We start from the raw sequence: 21,302 nt of genomic DNA, 5'->3' as shown, positions 1-21,302 counted from the left end.
CCTGCCATGAGGAACCTTATTGAAGGCTTTACTAAAGTCCATGTATACAACATCCACTGCCCTGCCCCTGGTCAATTTTACTTGTCACTTCCTCAAAAAACTCAATCAAGTTTGTGAGACACGACCTCCCTTTCACAAAACCATGCTGCCTATCGCTAATTAGCCTATTCTCTTCCAGATGCGAGTACATCCTGTCCCTAAGAATCTGCTCCAATCATTTCCCCACCAGTGTTTAAGGCTTACAGGCCTGTAATTGCCCAGATTGTCTCTTCTGCCCTTCTTAAATAGAGGAACAATGTTAGTTACTCTCCAATCGTCTGGTACCTTGCCCGTGACTAAAGAGGATACAAAGGTTTTGGCCAAGGCCTCAGCAATTTCTTCCCTCAACTCTCTCAGTATTCTGGGATAGATCCTTTCTGACCCTGGGGACTTGTCCACCTTAATATTTTTCAAAACCTGCAGTACCACCTCCTTTTTTATCTCAACATGTCCTAGAATGTCAACATCCTCCTTTCTACACTCACCATCCACCACATCCTTCTATTTTCTGAATACTGATGCAAAGTACTTGTTAAGGACCTCACTCACCTCATCTGGCTCCACACACAAATTCCCTCCACTGAACCTGAATGGACCTACCTTTCCTTATATATGCATCAAAAGCCTTGGGATTCTCCTTAATCCTGCCTGCCAAGGACATTTCATGGTCCCTTTTTGCCCTCCTAAGTCCCTATTTCAGCTCTTTCCTGCTATCTTTGTATTCCTCAGGAGTCTTATCCGTTTTCAATTTCTTGAAATTATATATGCCGCCTCCTTCTTTTTCACTAAACTCACAATCTCTCGTCATCTAGGGTTCCCAAATCTTGCCATCTTTATCCTTCATTTTTACAGGGACATACTTGTCCTGAATTGTTAACAACTGACTTTAAAAGACTCCCACATATCGGATGTGGGTTTACCCTCAGACAGCTGCCCCCAGTCTACTTTCCCTAGCTCCTGACTAATACTGTCATAGTTAGCCTTCCCCCAGTTTAATACTCTCACTCTGGGACTACTTCTATCCTTTTCTAGAAGTATCTTGAAACTTACAGAATTGTGATCACTGTTCCCAAAATGATCCTCCACTGAGACATCAATCACCTGCCCAGGCTCCTTTCCCAGAACCAGGCCTAAGACAATCCCTTCCTGAGTTGGACAATCTACATATTGCCTCAAGAAGCACTCTTGGACACACTAAACAAACCTTGCCCCATCCAAGCCCTTGGCACTAAAGGAATCCCAGTCAATGTTGGACAAGTTAAAATCGCCCATCACAACAACCCTGTTGTTTTTACATTTTCCCATAATTTGCTAACATACCAGTTCCTCCACTTCACACTGGCTGCTGGGAGGCCTGTAGTACAACCCCAACAGTGTGATTGCACCACTCCTGTTCCAGAGTTCTACCCACATGGCTTCACTGCATGATCTCACCAAGATGTCCTCCCTCTGTATAGCTGTGACATTCTCCCTAATCAGTAAAGCAACACCCCCAACTCTTTTGTCAACCTTCCTATCTTGCATCTAAATCCTGAAATACTAAACTGCCAGTCCTGCCCTTCTTTCATCCAAGTCTACATAATTGCGACATAGCTCGGTATCAATTTTTCTTTTGATAATAGTCCCAAGGAGTATCATGTGATTTTTACTACTTTAACAAGTTGCTGGATAAATATAAGCTTTTGTTGCAAATCTGAAATAATTACGCATGCTAACAAACCTGCCATTTAAAGAGAAGAGCTTAACTATTAAGTATAAATCCTTTGGCTCATGACTGAACATTTAAGTTATAATTTCAGTAGAAGCTGATAGAACTGACGCACTTTTCTAACATTGTCCATCCCACACATTTCCAATAATATCTGTTCCACTTGAAACCTGCTTTGAACTCACGGGAAAAATTGTCTTGATTCAGCCTGTCATCACATTTATAAATAATAGTAATATTCTCATAGCCTAAGAGAAAATAAAGATCTGCAGCAATAAAGTGCTTGCTGCTTTAAGGCTACCTGTAGTCGGTAAAACAGGGCCGGAATTCTCCGATCCCATTCACGGCCCGTCACTGCCTGCCAGTGAGAACGGACAATTTGGCACTCAGCCAAAACTCCATTCACTGCAGCAGGACTGGAGAAACCCAGCCGTGGGCGAGGTCAGAATTCCATCCCAGTGTGTCTTCATATTTTGTAAAACTGTGAGTAATCAAAGTCCTCTACAGGTACAGTGTGCATTCCTCTGCAAATAATATCCAAGCAAAGTACAAGAAAACATTTCCGGGGAAACACAGTGGAAGAGAACAAAACACATCTTTCAATTATCTAAAAGCAGCTTTCAAACAAATTTGGATTTGGCAGTTTCATTATGATTTTCCTCTCCCTGAACAGACCTTCCCTGCTCCTATTCATGGAAAGGATCAACAAAGGAAAAAGCATTACATTTGAGCACGTTAGTACCTCAACAGAATGCATCACTATAAAATGGATACATTTAATCAATTAAATTCTCTTTTGACTGCAGTTTCCTGCTGCAGTTTGTTTTAAGCGTATCTTCACACAGTTTCTTTTCCTTTGGGGAACAATGGGGAAAGTGGTAGAAGTATTCCTGAGCTGATTATCAGCCAGCTGAACTGCGTTATGAACACTCTTTCATGGTCAACAAGTCCTGGAGTTGGACTAGAACCTGGAACTTCTGGTCCAGAGGTAGGAACATTGTGTCACAAGACTTTCACCTTGCTACGGTGTAGCCCCAACAGTCACTTCCATTGGATGTGGTAGTATGCTCAATGGGAAGAAAGATTCAACCCCATAAAACACACAGGTCTTTTAACTGATGCTCCACAGGGAACTAAAAGGGGAAAAAGAGTTGAATAATAGCTGTGCGACGCTGCTGTTCGGCACCTTTTGGCAACTGGTTCTTCGCCACACTAGAAAAAGCTGGGGCGGCGGGGGGTGGAGGAGGTTAGCTGATTGCCCTGTTAACCACAGGGTATGCACTATATCCTGGGAACACCAGGATGGGAAGAGGGGAATCAACAGTTGTAAATGTCTGTTAAAAAAAAAATCCTGCTTCTCAAGAATGTTAAAGGGAGCTAAATCACGTCCATTCAAATCTGATTAGTTAGCACCAATGAAGTACCAGATAAGCTTGATTGACAGCTCAGTGTGACCCACACTTGACCCCGAGAGAGGCAGACAGGCAGGCTATGAAACATCTCTTTTGAGATTCTCAGTATACTGACAGATATATATTACTGGGCAAACAAAGGCTGGCTAGACACAAGGTCAGCCAGCGTTGACCCTTTCCATCCTGCATTTGTTCCGGTGCAGGTGGCAGAACCAAAAATCTGGGAGAGGTGCCCCACAGTTGTAGCAAGGGGTTCAAAAACAAAGAAAAAGTACTGAGAAAAACTGGAAGGGACGGCACATCCAGGGGAGAAGCAAACACACCCACGAGTTCCTTCTCTGTTTAAAATATCACTACAGGAAAAGAATGCAGTTCACAAAATAAAAATCCACAAGTACATAAGACCACTTCTCCTCTCTGGCCCATGCAGTTGCTCAACAATAAACACTTCCAGACATCTACTTGTGTACTGTTCCTGAAGTAAACCAAATCAGAAATAAGTATGGGACCATTAATTTATATAGCAAACATGCCTGTTCAATATTCCGCACAGTAAGAAGTCTCACAACACCAGGTTAAAATCCAATAGGTTTATTTGGCAGCACTAGCTTTCAGAGTCTCAAGCTCCTTCATCAGGTGAGTGAGGACTTGTGTTCACAAACAGGGCATATAAAGACACAAACTCAAGCAATATTCCGCAAACAGTTGTTCATAGTTTACCCAAATTGTTGAATCCAGATTAAAGTTAGGCAAGGGTAAAAGAGCAAACAAAATCTAAACCTGGCAAATTTGCAATCTGTGGAGCAGCATGAAGTGATGGAAAGAAGCACCTTTCCCAGCATTTCCAATCCTGGTTCCACCAGGCAGTCAGGAAGCACAGTGGGAGTGGGGTCAGCCATGGAAAGCAGGAAAAGGAAGAGAGGACGAAATGAGGCTCTGACCATTCAATAGAAGCCATTTGCAAAGCATTACTGGCTGAAGCCTGGGAATGGCTTCCTCAAGAGCCTTTCTCAGCAGAAAGCGGTGCCTTTTGTTTTAAAAAGTATCGCTTCTTAAAAAAAATACCTTACACATGGCAATTGCCTCAAGTGAGCTGAATCAACAGTACAATAATGAACTCAGCATGCCACAGGATGTACTACTTTTAGCAGCACTAGGACAAACTTTGGTTCATGTGTACAAAGATGCAACAGCGATAACTACTGTAGCCTTAGTTACTTTTGGGCAATTCTAAGATTCAAAGTATTTTTACATTACAAACTTGCTTGGCATGTCTGGAGTCTGCATTACACAAATGATAACGGTCTTAAAAGCATTCCTGAGCAGCAACATCACAGCCATCCAAATGTGTACCTTTTTCCTTTTCGCCGAAAAGCTCCGATCTTGCCCGCGGTAGGGATTCTCCGGTGCCGCTGCAGTGAATGGAGTTTTGGCTGAGCGCCAAATTCTCCACTGGTGTCGGCAGTGGGGGCAGGTATGGACAAGATCGGAGAATTCTGCCCTTTGGTGTCAAGAATAATCTACTTCAGTGTATATTATAAAATAAAAGCAATGCAACAGGCACATGAATTCAGCCATGGGCAGGACTCAAATCTGCTGATGGAACACTATAATGTGTGTTTTGAGCGGGGGGGGGGGGGCACTACATTTCACCCTTTTCTTCTTTCAATTTAACCTGTAAAAAGGAGAAATTAACTGCATTGACAGAAATTGAAGAATTGCACTACTAACTTCAAACCATGCTGAACACAGCAAGACCTGCTAATATTGGGCAGGATTTTACAGCCTCCCTCGGGCACGACTGGAAATTCCCACCCGAGGTCAACAGAAATTTTAGTTGTCGGACCCTCGTCCGCGCCAATTCTGTGGCGGGCGAGGTGGAAGAGTTCCGGCGATTATCTTTCTGGCAGAAATTTCTGTGAATATCTCAGGAAGCAAGTGCTTATCTCAAAAATGGAGAAGCATGGATTGCATCTAGCTGTGTCAATCTCTATTTACAAAGAAATGTATTCTTTAAATGGAGAATAATATTGCAGCTGATTGTTGCAGGCCTAAGTCCAAATCCTAGATGCAAACAAATGTACTATAAAACAGGCAAGGTACAAGAAAGTTGTTGGCACTATGCAATAAATAAAAATCATGTTATCAATATCTTCTCTGGCAATACAGGCTACAGCATTTCACAAATCCCATCATACATTCGTACCAGAGTAAACACCTCCTTTTATGGAAGCCCGATTGTGAAATGGACGCAGGTCTTTCTTAGTAAGAGATAGATCTAAGGTGCAATAGCGATTGATTTATCATGCAACCAGATAATTAAAATTAATCCAGCCAGTAGCAATTCTTTAAATGACAACTATGTCCAGTGTTTATTCCCCTGTAAATATGCATGTTTTATATGTATTGTTACTAAATTACTATATGTTGATTAACCACATAAAAGATTGAAGAGGTACATACCAACAAATGCAGGAATGTTTACTGACTGACCGTAGTTCGCTCTCATAATAGCAGTGACTATTTCATCAATGAAGCGTTGTGAGATTCCCAATTCCTGCAGAGTCTCTGCCACAGATCGCCGTGTCATGTTAATGAAACGCTCCCCACCCAATGACTGCAGCATTTCTTCCACTGTACTGAATGCGTAGCCATGGGACTGGTACTTGTAGATCCTGCCCCACAATGACAACATAGGGTTAAACATTTCTTTTCTTACATCCTGAGAAAACTGAGACTCACTGATTGGCAGGCAGTAACAGAACTAATGTAAAAACATATCACTATAAGTTTCATTCGTCAGCTGGCAAGAGATGCCCAGTATTTTAAAAATGGACTGGCAATTATTTCAGTAGATGCTATAAACTTGCTTTCCCTTTGCCGATTGAATAGAAGTGGCTTTGGTATCAAGTGACTAAACAGTACTGAGCTCAATTGTGCTATCTCCTACCAACTCAAACTATCTGCTTATAAATGAACACAATGGCCTTTTGTGTGAGGTGCTGAGTGATACAACCAACATCAATTGTTTTCAGGACAGCAAGGGTAACGGGAGAAAGGAAGACAGAGAAAGGAGGGGAAAATTAGCCCCAGTGAGACACAGAGGTTGCTTCCCCAATCACATGCATGTTTACTGCAAGAAACGACTATCACTTCACAACAGGTGGGTCCTGACGAAGAGACAGCCTGTTCAGAAAGCTAGTGGCTTTTGCTACCAAATATACCTGTTGGACTTTAACCTGGTGTTGTTAGACTTCTTACTTAGGTCGGGTGTGCCAGTGTTTATCGTACAACAGGTGCCATCTAAGGGCCTAGCAGTGGAAACTTGCAACCCATGGAACAGCATTCCCAGTCTCTCTTTATGTGAAGGCTCCACCAGCAGGAGGCAATACAGAAAACTTTCCCAAAAAGGCTGGGACTTACTTGGGACCTAGCTATTCTAGAGGATTGCTATCAAACTTACGATGGGAAATCACTAGAACAACTGTGGACTTTTGAGACCAACATGTTAGGCTTAGAAATACGCTGCCTTGGATCACTATATCTTGGCAGTTACAAAGCCAAGGATTAGTAGCACAGAATGAAAATTAATGGTATTCATATGAAAAACACAAAAATCTCAATTCCCTGATCAATGTGCTGCTAAGGTACCATACCAACAGGTTTACAAGTATGAACACTGGTGGAAGTGAGCTGATCTGAGGGACAGCATTATATAATTAACTTTAGAATCCTTGAGCTACAACAAACAAAATACCATGGGGGTTGTACTTGCTGTCAAGAGTCTGTGCCTATTGGGGGTCAAATGCGTGAACCATGTTCTCATTTACTATAGACTCCAAGGCTCTGATACAAACATTGCAAAACGGACAAGGAAACAGAATAAAGTTATATTCCAAAACAAAAACATTTTACAACAGATTCCACACTGATCCAGAGCAATATTCTGCTGTAAATATGGTTTGACCATATTCCTGCGTTGAAGATAGTTTGGCTGTCATCTTAATGGGTAGCAGTCTTGGCTTCCACCAAACTCAAAAGGATATGGAGTGAAAGCGCTTTTCCAGAGCGTTGGGCACATAATCTTGGAAGCACTTTAATGCAGTATTTACAGTATCCTTCACTATCTGAGCTGCATCACCCACTAACCACCCCCCTACCACATTCTCGAAGATGGATATGAAAGATCCAAAAAGGGTGTGCCTCTGTTTTGCTTGTTAACATGTATTTCTCAACCAATACCTGAAACAGATGATAGGGACATTTATTTCACTATTGTTTGTGGGATATTGTTATACAACAAGTGGCCACTGAGTTTCTCACATTACAATAACCTCTAGATTGCAAAAGTTTGGGATATCCTGAAGTCATGAAAGAAGCAATAAATATAACTAGATACATTTTTACAGTAACAATTGGAGCATAATATTTCAGAGTGCCCCTCAACTAATGAATTGGAGGTTTCAGGTTGTCCCTTCACTCATGATCTGTAGGCTTCTGAGTAATGTCACACCGAAACAACAATATATGAATTGCAGTGGGCAGTACCTCATGAACTTCTCCACTATCTCCTCCACCCACATCTGCAGACGCAGCAAACCAAAGCCATACCGCCACCACACTTTAAAGAGATCTTGAAGGTACCAGTCCGTCTCTTCAAATACAAAATGTTCCCCATTGAAGAGGGCAATTTTCTCTGGAACACTTTTTCTGTGCTTCAGACCTGGGAGAGATGGAGGGGAAAGTCTAAGAAACAACGAATCACTCAAGTGATAGCAACTTTGATGTTTTTAAAAATCAACCTTTTAAGAAGATACATTTGGATCTCCGGCAATATACATCTCATGATAAAAGGGTTGCCTAATGGCTCAGATGATTAAGACAGTGAGTAATTGAACCACAAGGCTAAAAGTTTAACCTAAGAAAGATGGCAGAGGTTTTATTATTGGCTTCAGCATCATAGATTAGGGTTGGGAGTAGGGGTGGATCAGCCAGAATATCTGGTGTCTATTCAGTGCCCTGTTGGAATGTGTGTGCAGGAAATCCAATTAAGGCAGGACTGGGCCTGGTGAAAGGCTCAATGTCTAGGCCGACATGTAATAAATTGATAGGACCTAGCACCTATAAAAATCAAATATAGATAAGGAGTCAAAGTTTCCAGAAGAAATAATGAGGGGGTGAGAAATTAATGGGGAAAAAAACAAAGCAATTGTTGCACTTTTTAGGGGAAGGAGGAGTAAAATGCATTTAATCAACTTTGCTGACAACTTTTATTGGTTAGTCAAAGAAAAGTAGTACCTCCATCACCTAAAATCCTTATTAAAGATATCTGCCAGGGTTATCACTTGATCTCAACAAAGTATTTCCTGTAAGAATCTAAAAAGTGTAGTGTGTCATTTGAATATGATAAAGAACAATTTATACAAAAAACGAATATTGCAGCTTTATTTTAAAAACACTTACAAATGAGGGACTTTGCTATTCAGTGGATGTAAAACAGCACCATACAGAACTGAAATCTAAATTTCAAATGAGTTTCTTTGTCCCATTGTTTCCAATAGAAAACCCACTTCCTATGCGAATGCAAATTGCTTGTCCGGTATATTGTCCTTTATATACACACACACAAATCACCATATAGACAAATCATTTATTCAGATGTAGTCCCCGAGTTCTTATACCCCTGTTGTAAGTTTTAGCTGTTGTATTAAATATGCAAATATAAGTAGTGCAGTTTCATGTAGCCCAATCATATATTATCCTGACTTTGATATAGATTTGGAATACAAGATTCACAGCTCACTATTTTAAACTTTAACCAGAGATAAATGAACGTGTCAGGAGGCCTTTTTATACCAGCTTTTTTACCATTGGCAGTGTTTAATAGACATTTGGAGAGATGACATTAAGCTCTTTCACCCAAGCTAACCACAGAGTAATTAACAGAGACTATTCCAAACCTAATCCCAGTCCTATCAAGTTGGGAAAGTGGCGAGCGAACACCAACAATTCTCCTACTTCTTTACTCAGTTAAAGCATCAGTTAAAATTGGAAAGATAAGGCTGAAAATTGCTTTTATAAATAAATGTATTTGTAATTATATTCATAAGGACAAGGGCTTTTTACCATGTAAAACACAGGCTATTAGTCTGTTGCAAAAGGTGGAGGCTTTAATTTGTCTGTGTTTACTTTAAAGCCAATTGCTGTATGTTTTGCAGATATTTTAATTTCATTTTTCTTACAAAGCGATTGGAGGTGAAAAATAAGTTATTTTTAATGCTAGGTCATTTAGAAGCAATTTGTAGTCACGTGGCATTGTGGCACAGTGGTTAGCACTGCTGCCTCACAGCACCAGGGACCTGGGTTTGATTCCAGCCTCAGGTGGTTGTCTGTGTTGGAGTTTGCATGTTCTCCCCATGTCTGCGTGATTTTCTTCCGGGTGCTCCGGTTTCCTCCCACACTTCAAAAAATGTGCAAATTAGGTTGATCGGCCAAGTCACATTGCCCCTTAGTGTCAGGGCAATTAGCAGGGTTAGTACGTGGGATAAGGGCCTGGGTGGGATTGTTGTTGGTGCAGGCTCAATGGGCCGAATGGCCTCCTTCTGCACTGTAGGGATTCCATTCTATGAACAAGTGTAAAAAGCAAAGGGGGCTCATATGCTAATCATAGTTGTTTCTCCCAGAGACGAACGTAAGACAGCTCACCGTCGTTCTGTAGCACACACGTTCTTTGGTTGTATTACATGAATATAAATCACATTAACTAAACTAAGCAGTTCTGATTGTACTAATTGCTCTGTAAATTTTACCTTACCGTGGAATAAAACAGATACAAAAGTTACACCTGTTAAAGACACAGATATCCAATGCACATGATAAGATTGTTTGTTACAATCCCTGTAGAGGTCGATAACTTTTAAAAATAAATTTGAACTTCCAATTGATAGCTGAAAAAATTACGTCACGATTTCACCTTTTGAGACAATTACTGTAACAGATGACCAAAAATACTATTCACTAAACATCACCTTTGAATGCAAGTTACAGTCCGGCGCCTGCTCTGGTACATTGAGGGAGAATTTAGCATGGCCAATGCACGTCTTTCAGACTGTGGGAGGAAACCGGAGCACCCGGAGAAAACCCACACAGACACAGGGAGTACATGCAGATTCCACACAGACAGTGGGCCTGATTTTACCAAAACTTCACGCCCAAATCACGGTAAAGTTGGGCGTCGGGCCTATATCATGATCTGCACCCGATTCCGAGCAGATCGCGGCTTTACTGACACCCGATTCGGGCGCGGGTCCGGCCCGCACCCAAATCGGGCGGCCTGACAATTTAAGTGCATTAGCATGCATTTAAATCGACTTAAATGAACCGCACACCCAACTCTACCGCCAAATCCCACTTTACCATCTTCTGGCCCGATCCGGATCCGCGCTTTTAACCACCTGGAAAATAAAAGTCTGAAGTCGTTGCTGCAGCTTCCGAAGAGCAGGGTCAGAGCCTCCAACGGCTCTTTGACCCAGATCATCCTCTGGTCGGGGGAGGGGGGGGGGGAGTGTCCGCTGCCAGTCTGCGGCAGATTGGTGGGGAGGGAGGGGGGGAGGGGGTTCCGCCGCCACTCTGCGGGCGATCCCTCCTCCCCACCGGAGGAACAAATCCCTCCTGCCGGAGTGGACGTGCGGCCATGCCATCTCACAAAACCTTCAAGATTAAGTGATTCCTAGCTAAGATGATGAAGCAGAACCGGCCGATTCCACAGTGGATCCGCAGGAAAACCGGCAACAAGATCAGTACAAGTTCAAGAGGAGACGCTGGAGAAGGACCAAGCTGTGCCTGTAAAGGGATACACCATCACTGGTACACTACCAGCCACAGATTACTCTTCCCTGCAGGGGCAAGAGAGCGGGAGAGATGGCTGTGGCTGGTAGTGTACCAGTGATGGTGTATCCCTTTACAGGCCCAGCTTGGTCCTTCTCCAGTCTCTCCTCTTGGACTTGTACTGATCTTGTAGCCGGTTTTCATGCGGATCCACTGTGGAATCGGCCGGTTCTGCTTCATCTTCTTAGCGAGGAATCGCTTAATCCTGAAGGTTTTGTGGGATGGCATGGCCGCACGTCCACTCCGGCAGGAGGGATTCATACCTCCGGTGGGGAGGAGGGATCGCCCGCAGAGTGGCGGTGGACCCCCCCCACCCCCTCCCTCCCCACTGATCGGCCACAGACTGGCAGTGGACCCCCCCCACCCGACCAAAGGATGACCGTCAGAGAGCCGCTCTCTCCGCTTTCTGTTTTTTTTTTCTTTCGCGCCCGGGCGCGCTCTGTCAGATTTTTTTCGAACTGCGCATGCGCAGTTCAGAGCTCCGATCGGTCCGCCAGCGCTAAGCCCCGCCCACAGCGCGAATCAGACCAGAGCCGGCAAAACGCGTATAGGCGCGCTGGAAAGAGGATTCCAGGCTTGGATCTATTTGACGCCCAGATTCGGCACTTAGACTCAAAATGGTAAAATCAGGCCCAGTGACTCAAACCGGGAATCGAACACGGGTCCCTGGCACTGTGAGGCAGCAGTGCTAACCACTGTGCCACCCTATGAAACCGAGGACAGAGAGATCAGAGTAAGAATGCGACGAAAAATGAAAATGTAAATGACTGGAAACTCTGCCCCCTTTCCCTCCCTCTGTACTTGTCCAAAAACAACGAGGAAGCTTTTCCAGTTCTGACAAAAGGTCATCGATCTGAAATACAACTCAGTTTCTCCCTCTGCAGGTAGTAGCTTATTGCTGACTACATGCTTTTTATTTCTTCCTTACCCTTTCTCTTGCTCAGAAAGTTTGTGCTCAATTTTCTGTCCAGTTAATTGCTTCATCTGTGCTATTCTAAACCAGCTAGTGACACAGTGGCAAACATCTGGTCTGTCTTCCATCCTCCCTCCCAGTAAACATCTGGATTTCACTTGTCCTTCACTTGCAGCCATATAGTTAAGATCAGAAAATGAAGTGGTGTGGAGTTGCAGATATATATGAATCCAATGTGCTACTTCATCCAAAAGTTGAAGAGAACTGATGTAATGGAACAAAGCTAGAGGACCACCAGCAGGGAGGTCAGGAGCATCTGGGCTAACTATAGAAAATAATAAAGGGAGTATTTTGGAAGGGGGAAGCGCAGCTGTGATTATGGATGAGAAAATCAGTTATACAAGAGTGTCCCGGGAATGAACTGCACATTTACCCCCAGTGCATTACTTCCTTTTGCAAACAAACTCAGCATGGGAGTCACTGGTCTGTCATATCCTCCCACTCCCATGGTATTTTTCTCTCTGCGAGATGTGGGCGGGAATGTTCTGGTCTGCCACCTCCCTGGTCAGGCCTGAGGTACCACAGAGGCACGTGGATGGCAAGGTAGGCTGGCAGGAAGGACCGTCTTGGTTCTCTGGGATATCGGATACCATCTCCATGGTTGTTAGGCCCCCTAGCCTTCATCCCTCTGCCCAAATTTCATGTCCCCTCTTACTCCCATGTCCCCTGATATCCCCTCCCATGCCCATTCCATTACATCAGCCATTATGCCCAAGCATTTCCAACACTCACTCTCCCAGTATCCCACTATGTATGGAACCAATGAGCCATTCGCAAGTCTTTGAAATGCTTGTGAAACTGACACAATAAGAAAAGAGGCTTTGAAAATCTTTGTAAAATGATTGTCCTCTGAGCCCTGTGGGCACTCTGGTTGGCAGAGTGGGTTAGAACAAAGAACAATACAGCACAGGAACAGGCCCTTCGGCCCTCCAAGCCCGCGCCGCCCCCCGGTCCAGGATTGAATCCTGAATCCAGGATCCCTGCCCAATTTTCCAGCCTATCTACATCCTAATCCAATGGGTTAAAACACTATTACCAATAGAATTTGTATTTTCATTCAGTTTAGTACTTAGAGGACTCTTTGACGTCTGAATAAGTTTGAAAATAAATTATTTGGGGATCATAACATGATTGAACTTCACATTCAGTTTAAAGGTGAAAAAGTTGGAAGTTCTGAAGCTGATGTCTTAAATTTAAATAAAGGCAATTACAAAAGGTATGGAGACAGAGCGGGCTACAGTAGACAAGAAAAAAAGGTAAGACGGGAGATAAGTAATGGCAGATATTGAAGGAGAATTTCATAGCTCTCAAAAATGATATATCCCACTGAGAAAGAAAGATGCACCATCCGAGACTAATGAAGTTAAGGATGGTATGAAATGGACAGAAGAGAATAGTGGTAGGTCAGAAGATTGGGAACATTTTCCCAAGCAGTAAAGGGTGTTCGAAACAAAAACAATAAAAGAAAGAAATTAGAATCCAAGAGTAAACTAGCAAGAAATATATAAACAGGCTGTACGAGCTTCTTCAAGTATATAAAAAGAAAAAAAGAGTAGCTCACGTAAACATTGGTCCCTTCCAGGATGAAACTGGGGAATTAAAAATGGGGAAAAACATGGCAGAGGCATTGAACAAGTATTTTGTATCTGTATTCAGAGTAGAAGACATAAAAAGCATCCTAATAATAGTAGAAAATCAAGGGGCAAAATTAAGAGAGGAACTTAAAACAATCACCATCACAAGGGGAAAAAGTTTATTTATAAGGTTTACATTAACACTGCAATGAAGTTACTGTAAAAATCCCCTGGTCGCCACACTCTGGTGCCTATTCAGGTACACTGAGGGAGAATGTAGCATGGCCAATGCACCTAACCAATATGTCTTTCGGACCGTGGGAGGAAACCGGAGCACCAGAGGAAACCCACACAGACACGGGGAGAACGTGCCAACTCCGCACAGACAGTAACCCAAGCCAGGAATCGAGCCCAGTCCCTGGCGCTGTGAGGCAGCGGTGCTAACCACTGTGCCACCCCAAAGTACCGAGAAAACTAATGGGATTAAAGGCTGACAAGTCTCCAGGAACCAATGGCCTGCATCCCGAGGTCTTAAAAGAAGTGGCTGCAGAGATAGTGATTGCATTGGTTGTTTTCCAGAATTCCCTGGATTCAGGAAGAGTCCCGACAGACTGGAAAAGCACAAATATAACACCTCAATTCAAGATAGGACTGAGACAGGAAGTAGAAGACTATAGGCTGAACAGCTGTCATTTGGAAATGCTAAAATCTGTATCTAAGGAGGTAGTTACAGGGCATTTGGTAAATCATGGATTTCTGAAAGGGAAATAGTGTTTGACAAATTATTTGAATTTCTTGAGAATACTACCAGCGGTGCGGAAAATGGGAACCAGTAGATATAATGGATTTGATTTCCAAGATATTGAATAACGTGTCACATAAAAGGTTACAACACAAAAGCTCATGGTATTGCAGTGTGCATAATGGATTGGCTGACTAACAGGAAGCAAAGAGCAGGGATAAATTGATCATTTTCAACTTGGAAAACCATGAATTGAATGGCATCAAGATAGATAAGTCACCGGGTCCGGATGGGATGTACCCCAATTTACTGGGGGAGGCGAGGGAAAAGATTGCAGAGCCTCTGGCGATGATCTTTGCGTCGTTGATGGAGACGGGAGAGGTGCCGGAGGATTGGAGGACTGTGGATGTGGTTCCTATTTTCAAGAAGGGGAATAGGGATAGCCCAGGAAATTACCGACCGGTGAGTCTAACCTCAGTGGTTGGTAAGCCGATGGAGAAGATCCTGAGGGACAGGATTTATGAGCATTTAGAGAGGTTTAGTATGCTCAAGAATACTCAGCACAGCTTTGTCAAAGGCAGATCGTGCCTTACGAGCCTGGTGGAGTTCTTCGAAAATGTGACTAAACACATTGACAAAGGGAAAGCGGTAGATGTGGTTTATATGGATTTTAGCAAGGTGTTCGATAAGGTCCCCCATGCAAGGCTTCTAGAAAAAGTGAGAGGGCATGGGATCCAAGGTGCTGCTGCCCTGTGGATCCAGAACTGGCTTGCCCAAAGGAGGCAGAGAGTGTGTATAGATGGGTCTTTTTCTAAATGGAGGTCGGTCACCAGTGGTGTGCCCCAGGGATCTGTTCTGGGACCCTTGCTGTTTGGCATTTTCATGAATGACCTGGATGAGGAAGTGGATGGATGGGTTGGTAAGTTTGCCGAAGACACGAAGGTTGGTGGGGTTGTGGATAATCTGGAGGGATGTCAGAAGTTACAGAGGGACATAGATAGGATGCAAGACTGGGCGGAGAAGTGGCAGATGGACTTCAACCCAGATAAATGTGTAGTGGTCCATTTTGGCAGGTCAAATGGGATGAAGGAGCACAATATTTAGGGGAAGACTCTTAGTACTGTAGAGGATCAGAAGGAGCTTGGGGTCCGGGTCCATAGGACTCTAAAATCGGCCCCGCAAGTGGAGGAGGTGGTCAAGAAGGCGTATGGTGTGCTGGCCTTGATCAATTGAGGGATTGAGTTTAGGAATCCAGGGATAATGATGCAGCTATATAAGACCCTCGTCAGACCCCACTTGGAGTACTGTGCTCAGTTCTGGTCGCCTCATTACAGGAAGGATGTGGAAATGATTGCAGTGGAGATTTACAAGGATGTTGCCTGGATTGAGTGGCATGCCTTATGAGGATAGGCTGAGGGAGCTTGGTCTTTTCTCCTTGGAGAGACGTAGGATGAGAGGAGACCTAATAGGTATATAAGATGTTGAGAGGCATAGATCGGGTGGACTCTCAGAGGCTTTTTCCCAGGGTGGAAATGGCTGCTACGAGAGGACACAGGTTTAAGGTGCTGGGGGGTAGGTACAGGGGAAATGTTGGGGGAAGTTTTTCACACAGAGGGTGGTGGGCGAGTGGAATCGGCTGCCGTCAGTGATGGTGGAGGCAAACTCAATAGAGACTTTTAAGAGACTCCTGGATGAGTACATGGGACTTAATAGGATGGAGGGTTATAGGTAGGCCTAGAAGGTAGGGATATGTTCGGCACAACTTGTGGGGCCGAAGGGCCTGTTTGTGCTGTAGTTTTTCTATGCTTCTATGCTTCGATAACCAGTGGAGTGGCACAGGTTCAATGTTGGGGCCTCAATAGATAAAGGGATCGAGTGTACTGAAGCCAAATTTGCTGACAATATTAAGATAGGCTGGAAAGCAAGTTGTGAGGAGGACATAAGGGGCCTGCAAAGGGATGCAGAGGATGTTAAGTGAAAAGGCAAAAATTTGGCAGATGGAGTATAATGTAGAAAAACATAAGGCTTCCCACTTTGATAAGAAAAATAGAGAAGCAGGTTATTTAAGTTGAGAGTGTCTGCAGAATTCTACATTTCAGACAGGTGTCATTGTACATGAATCACAAAGTGTAGAGATGCCGGTGTTGGACTGGGGTGGGCACAGTAAGAATTCTCACAACGCCAGGTTAAAGTCCAACAGGTTTATTTGGAATCATGAGATTTCAGAGAACTGCTCCTTCATCAGGTGTTTAAAGTTTATTTATTAGTCACAAGTAAGACTTACATTAACATTGCAATGAAGTTACTGTGAAATTCCCCTAGTCGCCACACTCTGGCGTCTGTTCGGGTCAATGCACCTAACCAGCACATCTTTCAGACTGTGGGAGGAAACCGGAGCACCCGGAGGAAACCCACGCAGACACGGGGAGAATGTGCAAACTCCACACAGACAGTGACCCAAGCTGGAAATTGAACCTGGGTCCCTGGTGCTGTGAGGCAGCAGTGCTAACCATTGTGCCGTCCTAGATGAGTGGAGCCTCCACTCACCTGATGAAGGAGCAGCACTCCAAAAGCTTGTGATTCCAAATAAACCTGTTGGACTTTAACCTGGTGTTGTGAGACTTCTTACTATGAATCAATAAAAATTAGCATGCAAGTGACCAGGAACACAATTGAAATGTTGGCCTTTATTGCAGGGGGATAAAGTAGGGAAGTCTTGCCAACAACTGTTCAGGGCATCCCTGAGACCACACCTGGAGTACTGGGTACATTTTGATTTCTTTATTTAAAAGAGGGATATACTTGCATTGGAAACAGATCAGAAAAGCTTCACAAGGTTGATTTCTGGGAGGAACAGGCTATCATATGAGGAAAGATTGAGCAGGTTAGATTTTGACCCATTGAAGTTTATTAGAGAGATAGTCTTATTGAAACATATGAAAGATTCTGAGGGGGCTTGACAGGATGGATGCTTAGAAGGTGTCATCCCCCAGCTCTGGTGAAATCTAAAACTTAGGGGCACAGTTTCAAAATAAGGCATCCCTCATTTAAGGAGATTAGGAGGAATTTTTCCCTCAGAAAATCGTTGATCTTTAGAAATCTCTATCCCAGAGAACAGTGGAAGGTGAGTTATTGAATATCAAGGGTGAGTTAGATAGATTTTTGATCTATAAGGGAGTCAAGGTTATAGGAACAAGGCAGGAAAGTGGGGTTGAGGCCACAATCAGATCAGCTATGACCTTATCAAATGGCAGAGAAGACTTGATAGGCCAATAGTCTACTCCTGCTCCTATTAATTATGTCCTTATGAGAAGGTCACCCCAAGAGAGAGGAAAGAATAACACATCAACAAACCTCAATGTTGCAACAGCACTTGATAAGCAGCAATAAGGAGCCCCGTAATAAAAGTCACTGACATATCTGACATCCAGGAGGATTCTCATGCTCATCAGAAACCATCTACTGCAAGCTCAAGACATCACAACAAGAATCCTTAAGGCAGTTTTCTCCAGCTAACCCTCTTCAGCTGCTTCATCATAAACTTTCTCTCCATCATAAATTTAGCAGTGGGACTGTCTACTGATAATTACACACTATTCACCCCCTTTTAATAATGAAGCAGTCTATGTCAGCCTACTGCACATAAGTAGTGAATACTCCCCTGGGCTTGGCAAAAGAGCATTCCTGGAAAAAACCTCTTGGAACATAATCTAACTAAACCTGACCTGGAAGTATTGACAACACAGTGAGGGGAGTGGCTACGTATTTCATTATCATGTTACAGTATTATTATACCTCCGAAATAAAATTATTTCATACTGAATTCAGGTTTGTGCAGTTCTCAATTTTGCCACTTATTATCAAAACATTTTTTTTAAACTTACTGAAAACTTCGGAAACTGAATGATTAAACATAACGTTACCTAAATGTTTGACAAAGTCTTGCATGTGAAGGTTGAGTGGGTGAATGATTGAGCCACCAATCTCATACTGCTGACCATTTACAGTAACCGTAGCTAGTCGACCTCCAACTGTGCCCTTCTCATAGACATCAATTTTAACATTGTGACCAAACTCCCGTCTGAGGAAATAGGCAGCTGAAGATCCTCCAATTCCTGCACCTATTATAGCTGTGGAAGACAAAAAAAGTCAATAAAAGAGATTCCAGTGCACTGTATCAAAATACTCACTTTGGTTTTGGCAGTACATTTAAAAATGCATTGAATCCAAATCACTTTATTCATTAGCACACCAGGTCAGCATCAAAATAACGATCATCCTCATAAAGAAGTAGTTTGATAATTAAACGTCGCAAAGTGTCACATCACATTCGGCAAGGAGTGGGCTCGAAGGCTGGGAATGGCCTTTACTCATTTTGGGTTTTCTGTTTATATACTCACAGGGTTACCTAAAACTCATTTGACATTTTAGCACTGCTAAAATGTTGTACATTGGAGAATGTTACTAGGGAGTATGGAGAGTTAAAAACAACAGAGCTTTAATTAAATGCAGCTTCTGCTCTGCCTCTTTCCCTGTACTAGTAATTTATGGGATCATAGAATTCCTACAGTGCAGAAGGAGGCCATTCAGCTTATTGAGTCTGTACTGACTCTCTCTGACAGAATACCCTACCCAGGCCCTTTCCTCCACTCTTTCCCCATAACCCCACACACTTAGCATGGCTAATCCATCTAACCTACATATCCTTGGACACTAAGGGGCAATTTAGCATGGCCAATCCACCTAACCTGCACATCATTGGACTGTGGGAGGAAACCGGAGCACCTGGAAGAAACCCACGTAGACACGGGAAGAACATGCAAACTCCACAGTCACCCAGGCTGAAATTGAACCAGGGTTCCTGGTGCTCTAGGCAGCAGTGCTAGCTGCTATGCCACCATGCCACCCTCAAGACAGGCACTTCCATTGGATACGTTAATACAACAGAACTTAGTGAAGCCAGTAAGAATAAATACCAAATACATAACGCTATTTTACCAACTCTTCAACAATTGTAGTTGATCACCAGAACACTGAAGAAACCCAAAATAAGGGCAGGGAGAGAGAAAGAAAGACTTGGAGGTGCACCAAATTTACACACTTCCAGTGACCTTAAGGTTGCAAACAGAATTGGCTTCACTCTGAACTTGGATGAGTCAAAAAAAATCTACAATCAAAACCAACCAGGAATTTATCCAACATTTGTACAATCGCTTCTCGGCCTTTTGGCTAAGATCAAGCGTCAGATCGAGCCCAGGATGGGATGCAATGTCTTATCTTGTTTGCTTTCCTTGTGGGGGACAATGAATTGGATTCAACTGGGTTTTGAAGTTGTTTTTAGAAGCAAGCACGGAGATGGATTCAGGTCTGCCTGGCCCACTCTGAGCCAGCCGATGGTCCACTCTGAGCATTGATTTTGTAACTTTAAGAATGGAGTTTTTAAAAAATGAAAAAAAACATTTGTACAATTACCAGGCCAACATCAGCCAAATCCAACTAAACTCGCCTCCAATGCAACTTATCATTTTAAATAGTCTTTCGAACCTTTTGTGTAGTCTCAAAATCTGACTTAGAAATTTCTCTGCAAATCTTTGATTGTTCTTATGTATGAGGCAAAGGCGATAATGCAATTTTAATAATCGTCTGACTGTAGCAGGAATCAAACCATAAAACCCCAACAGTGTCACAGTCACAAGTCAGGTCTTGAGATTCATAAGCTCATTCAAATTACATCAAGCTTTCAAAACAGCAGTAAATCAGAAACTTTGATCAATTCCATACAGCATAGTTGCCATTACTTATTCTTAAAAATATGACGATATATTATGTGAAGCCAATCCAATTTTGGTGCAGTGAATCATACTATCCATTTTCAACATCTGTAATATATCGATTTTGCAGTTAATAGGATCCTGCTTTCATTTTTCTAGGATTCATGAAAATGCATATTTCTTGCCAGTGGGACATTACTTGGACATCTGTAGATATCAGGTTTCGTATCAGTTATCGCTCTCAGTGCAACTGAACGTTAAAATATCGCAGACCCCACCAGTCGAAGCCGGAACAATTTGCAGCCTTAAACGTGTTCCAGCTTCTCAAAGGCAAATCTCACCTATTTTTTTCGGGGGCGCTTCTTCCTGGTGGCATCGGGTGACAGCAAAGCTGATTAATAACGCGAGGACCAGGGCAGCACCGGCCATCGCGCACAAAGTCCAAACTCAGTAGCCGATGTGAAGTGCCCGAAGTCGGGGGCGGCAGTGCGGAGATCGCTCAGGCTGCGAAACTGACATTGATACAGTATCAGCCTCTGCAGGCGGCCCCCTCGCAAAACCTGGAACCGGATCGCAAACTCCCAACATGAGCGGTCCACCTCTCCGCTTGGGCTCGGGCTCCCGCCTGTCAGCCCTCCGCTTCGCCCAGGAAAGGCGAAGGGAATCACCTCGCCGCGTTGCAACAGAATTTATCGGTGTTCCTTCAGCTCGGGCGTACCCGGTCCGGTCCGCTGGCTCACTGGCTCCCTTCGCCAGGATTTGCAGAATCCCGCACCATTGACAAAAGACACGGGACTCGCTGAGAAAGGCCTGAGCAGGAAATCCAGGCTTGGTCTTCCTGAGTCATTCATTTTCCAATGCATGGCTAAGGTACTCAACCATTTGCACGTACAATACTCAACAACTTTCAAATGGTAACCCTCCCCCCCCCCCCTTTCAGTTTTGGGGATCTGCCACAAATAAACCAAGAAAACATTTTTAATAGGTCCAGGTCTTAGAGAATCACAGAATCCCTCATGCATTTACACATTCATACAGCAAGACTAAATGCAACCTCCATGGGACAACTCTCCCTTGAAAACCCTTCAATTGCAGATCACAAGGTTAGAGAACCTCCTTCATAATAGCTTCAGATGAGTTTGCTCTCCCTCTGGATGAAGACAAGGAAGGTTTGACTTCAGGCCAAACCAAATTTG

General features: G+C 43.5%; 1 protein-coding gene across 1 annotated transcript in view; it reads right to left on the bottom strand.

The window, feature by feature from the left end:
* pcyox1l (prenylcysteine oxidase 1 like) overlaps window positions 1–20,904 on the bottom strand; it is a 44,685-nt gene extending 23,781 nt beyond the window's left edge. The window contains exons 1-4 of the mRNA XM_078231140.1: window positions 20,448–20,904; window positions 18,259–18,465; window positions 7,708–7,882; window positions 5,623–5,834 (exon numbers count right to left, since the gene is read on the bottom strand). Of these exons, the coding sequence (XP_078087266.1) occupies window positions 5,623–5,834; window positions 7,708–7,882; window positions 18,259–18,465; window positions 20,448–20,535 (682 nt within the window). The 5' untranslated portion in view covers window positions 20,536–20,904. The remainder of the gene's footprint in view (window positions 1–5,622; window positions 5,835–7,707; window positions 7,883–18,258; window positions 18,466–20,447) is intronic.
* Between the last annotated feature and the right edge of the window lie 398 nt (window positions 20,905–21,302).

Source organism: Mustelus asterias, chromosome 16 (assembly GCF_964213995.1).
Source record: "Mustelus asterias chromosome 16, sMusAst1.hap1.1, whole genome shotgun sequence".
Classification (NCBI taxonomy): domain Eukaryota; kingdom Metazoa; phylum Chordata; class Chondrichthyes; order Carcharhiniformes; family Triakidae; genus Mustelus; species Mustelus asterias.
The sequence above is the reverse complement of the archived record's forward strand: the minus strand, read 5'-3'. Positions and strand labels throughout refer to the sequence as shown.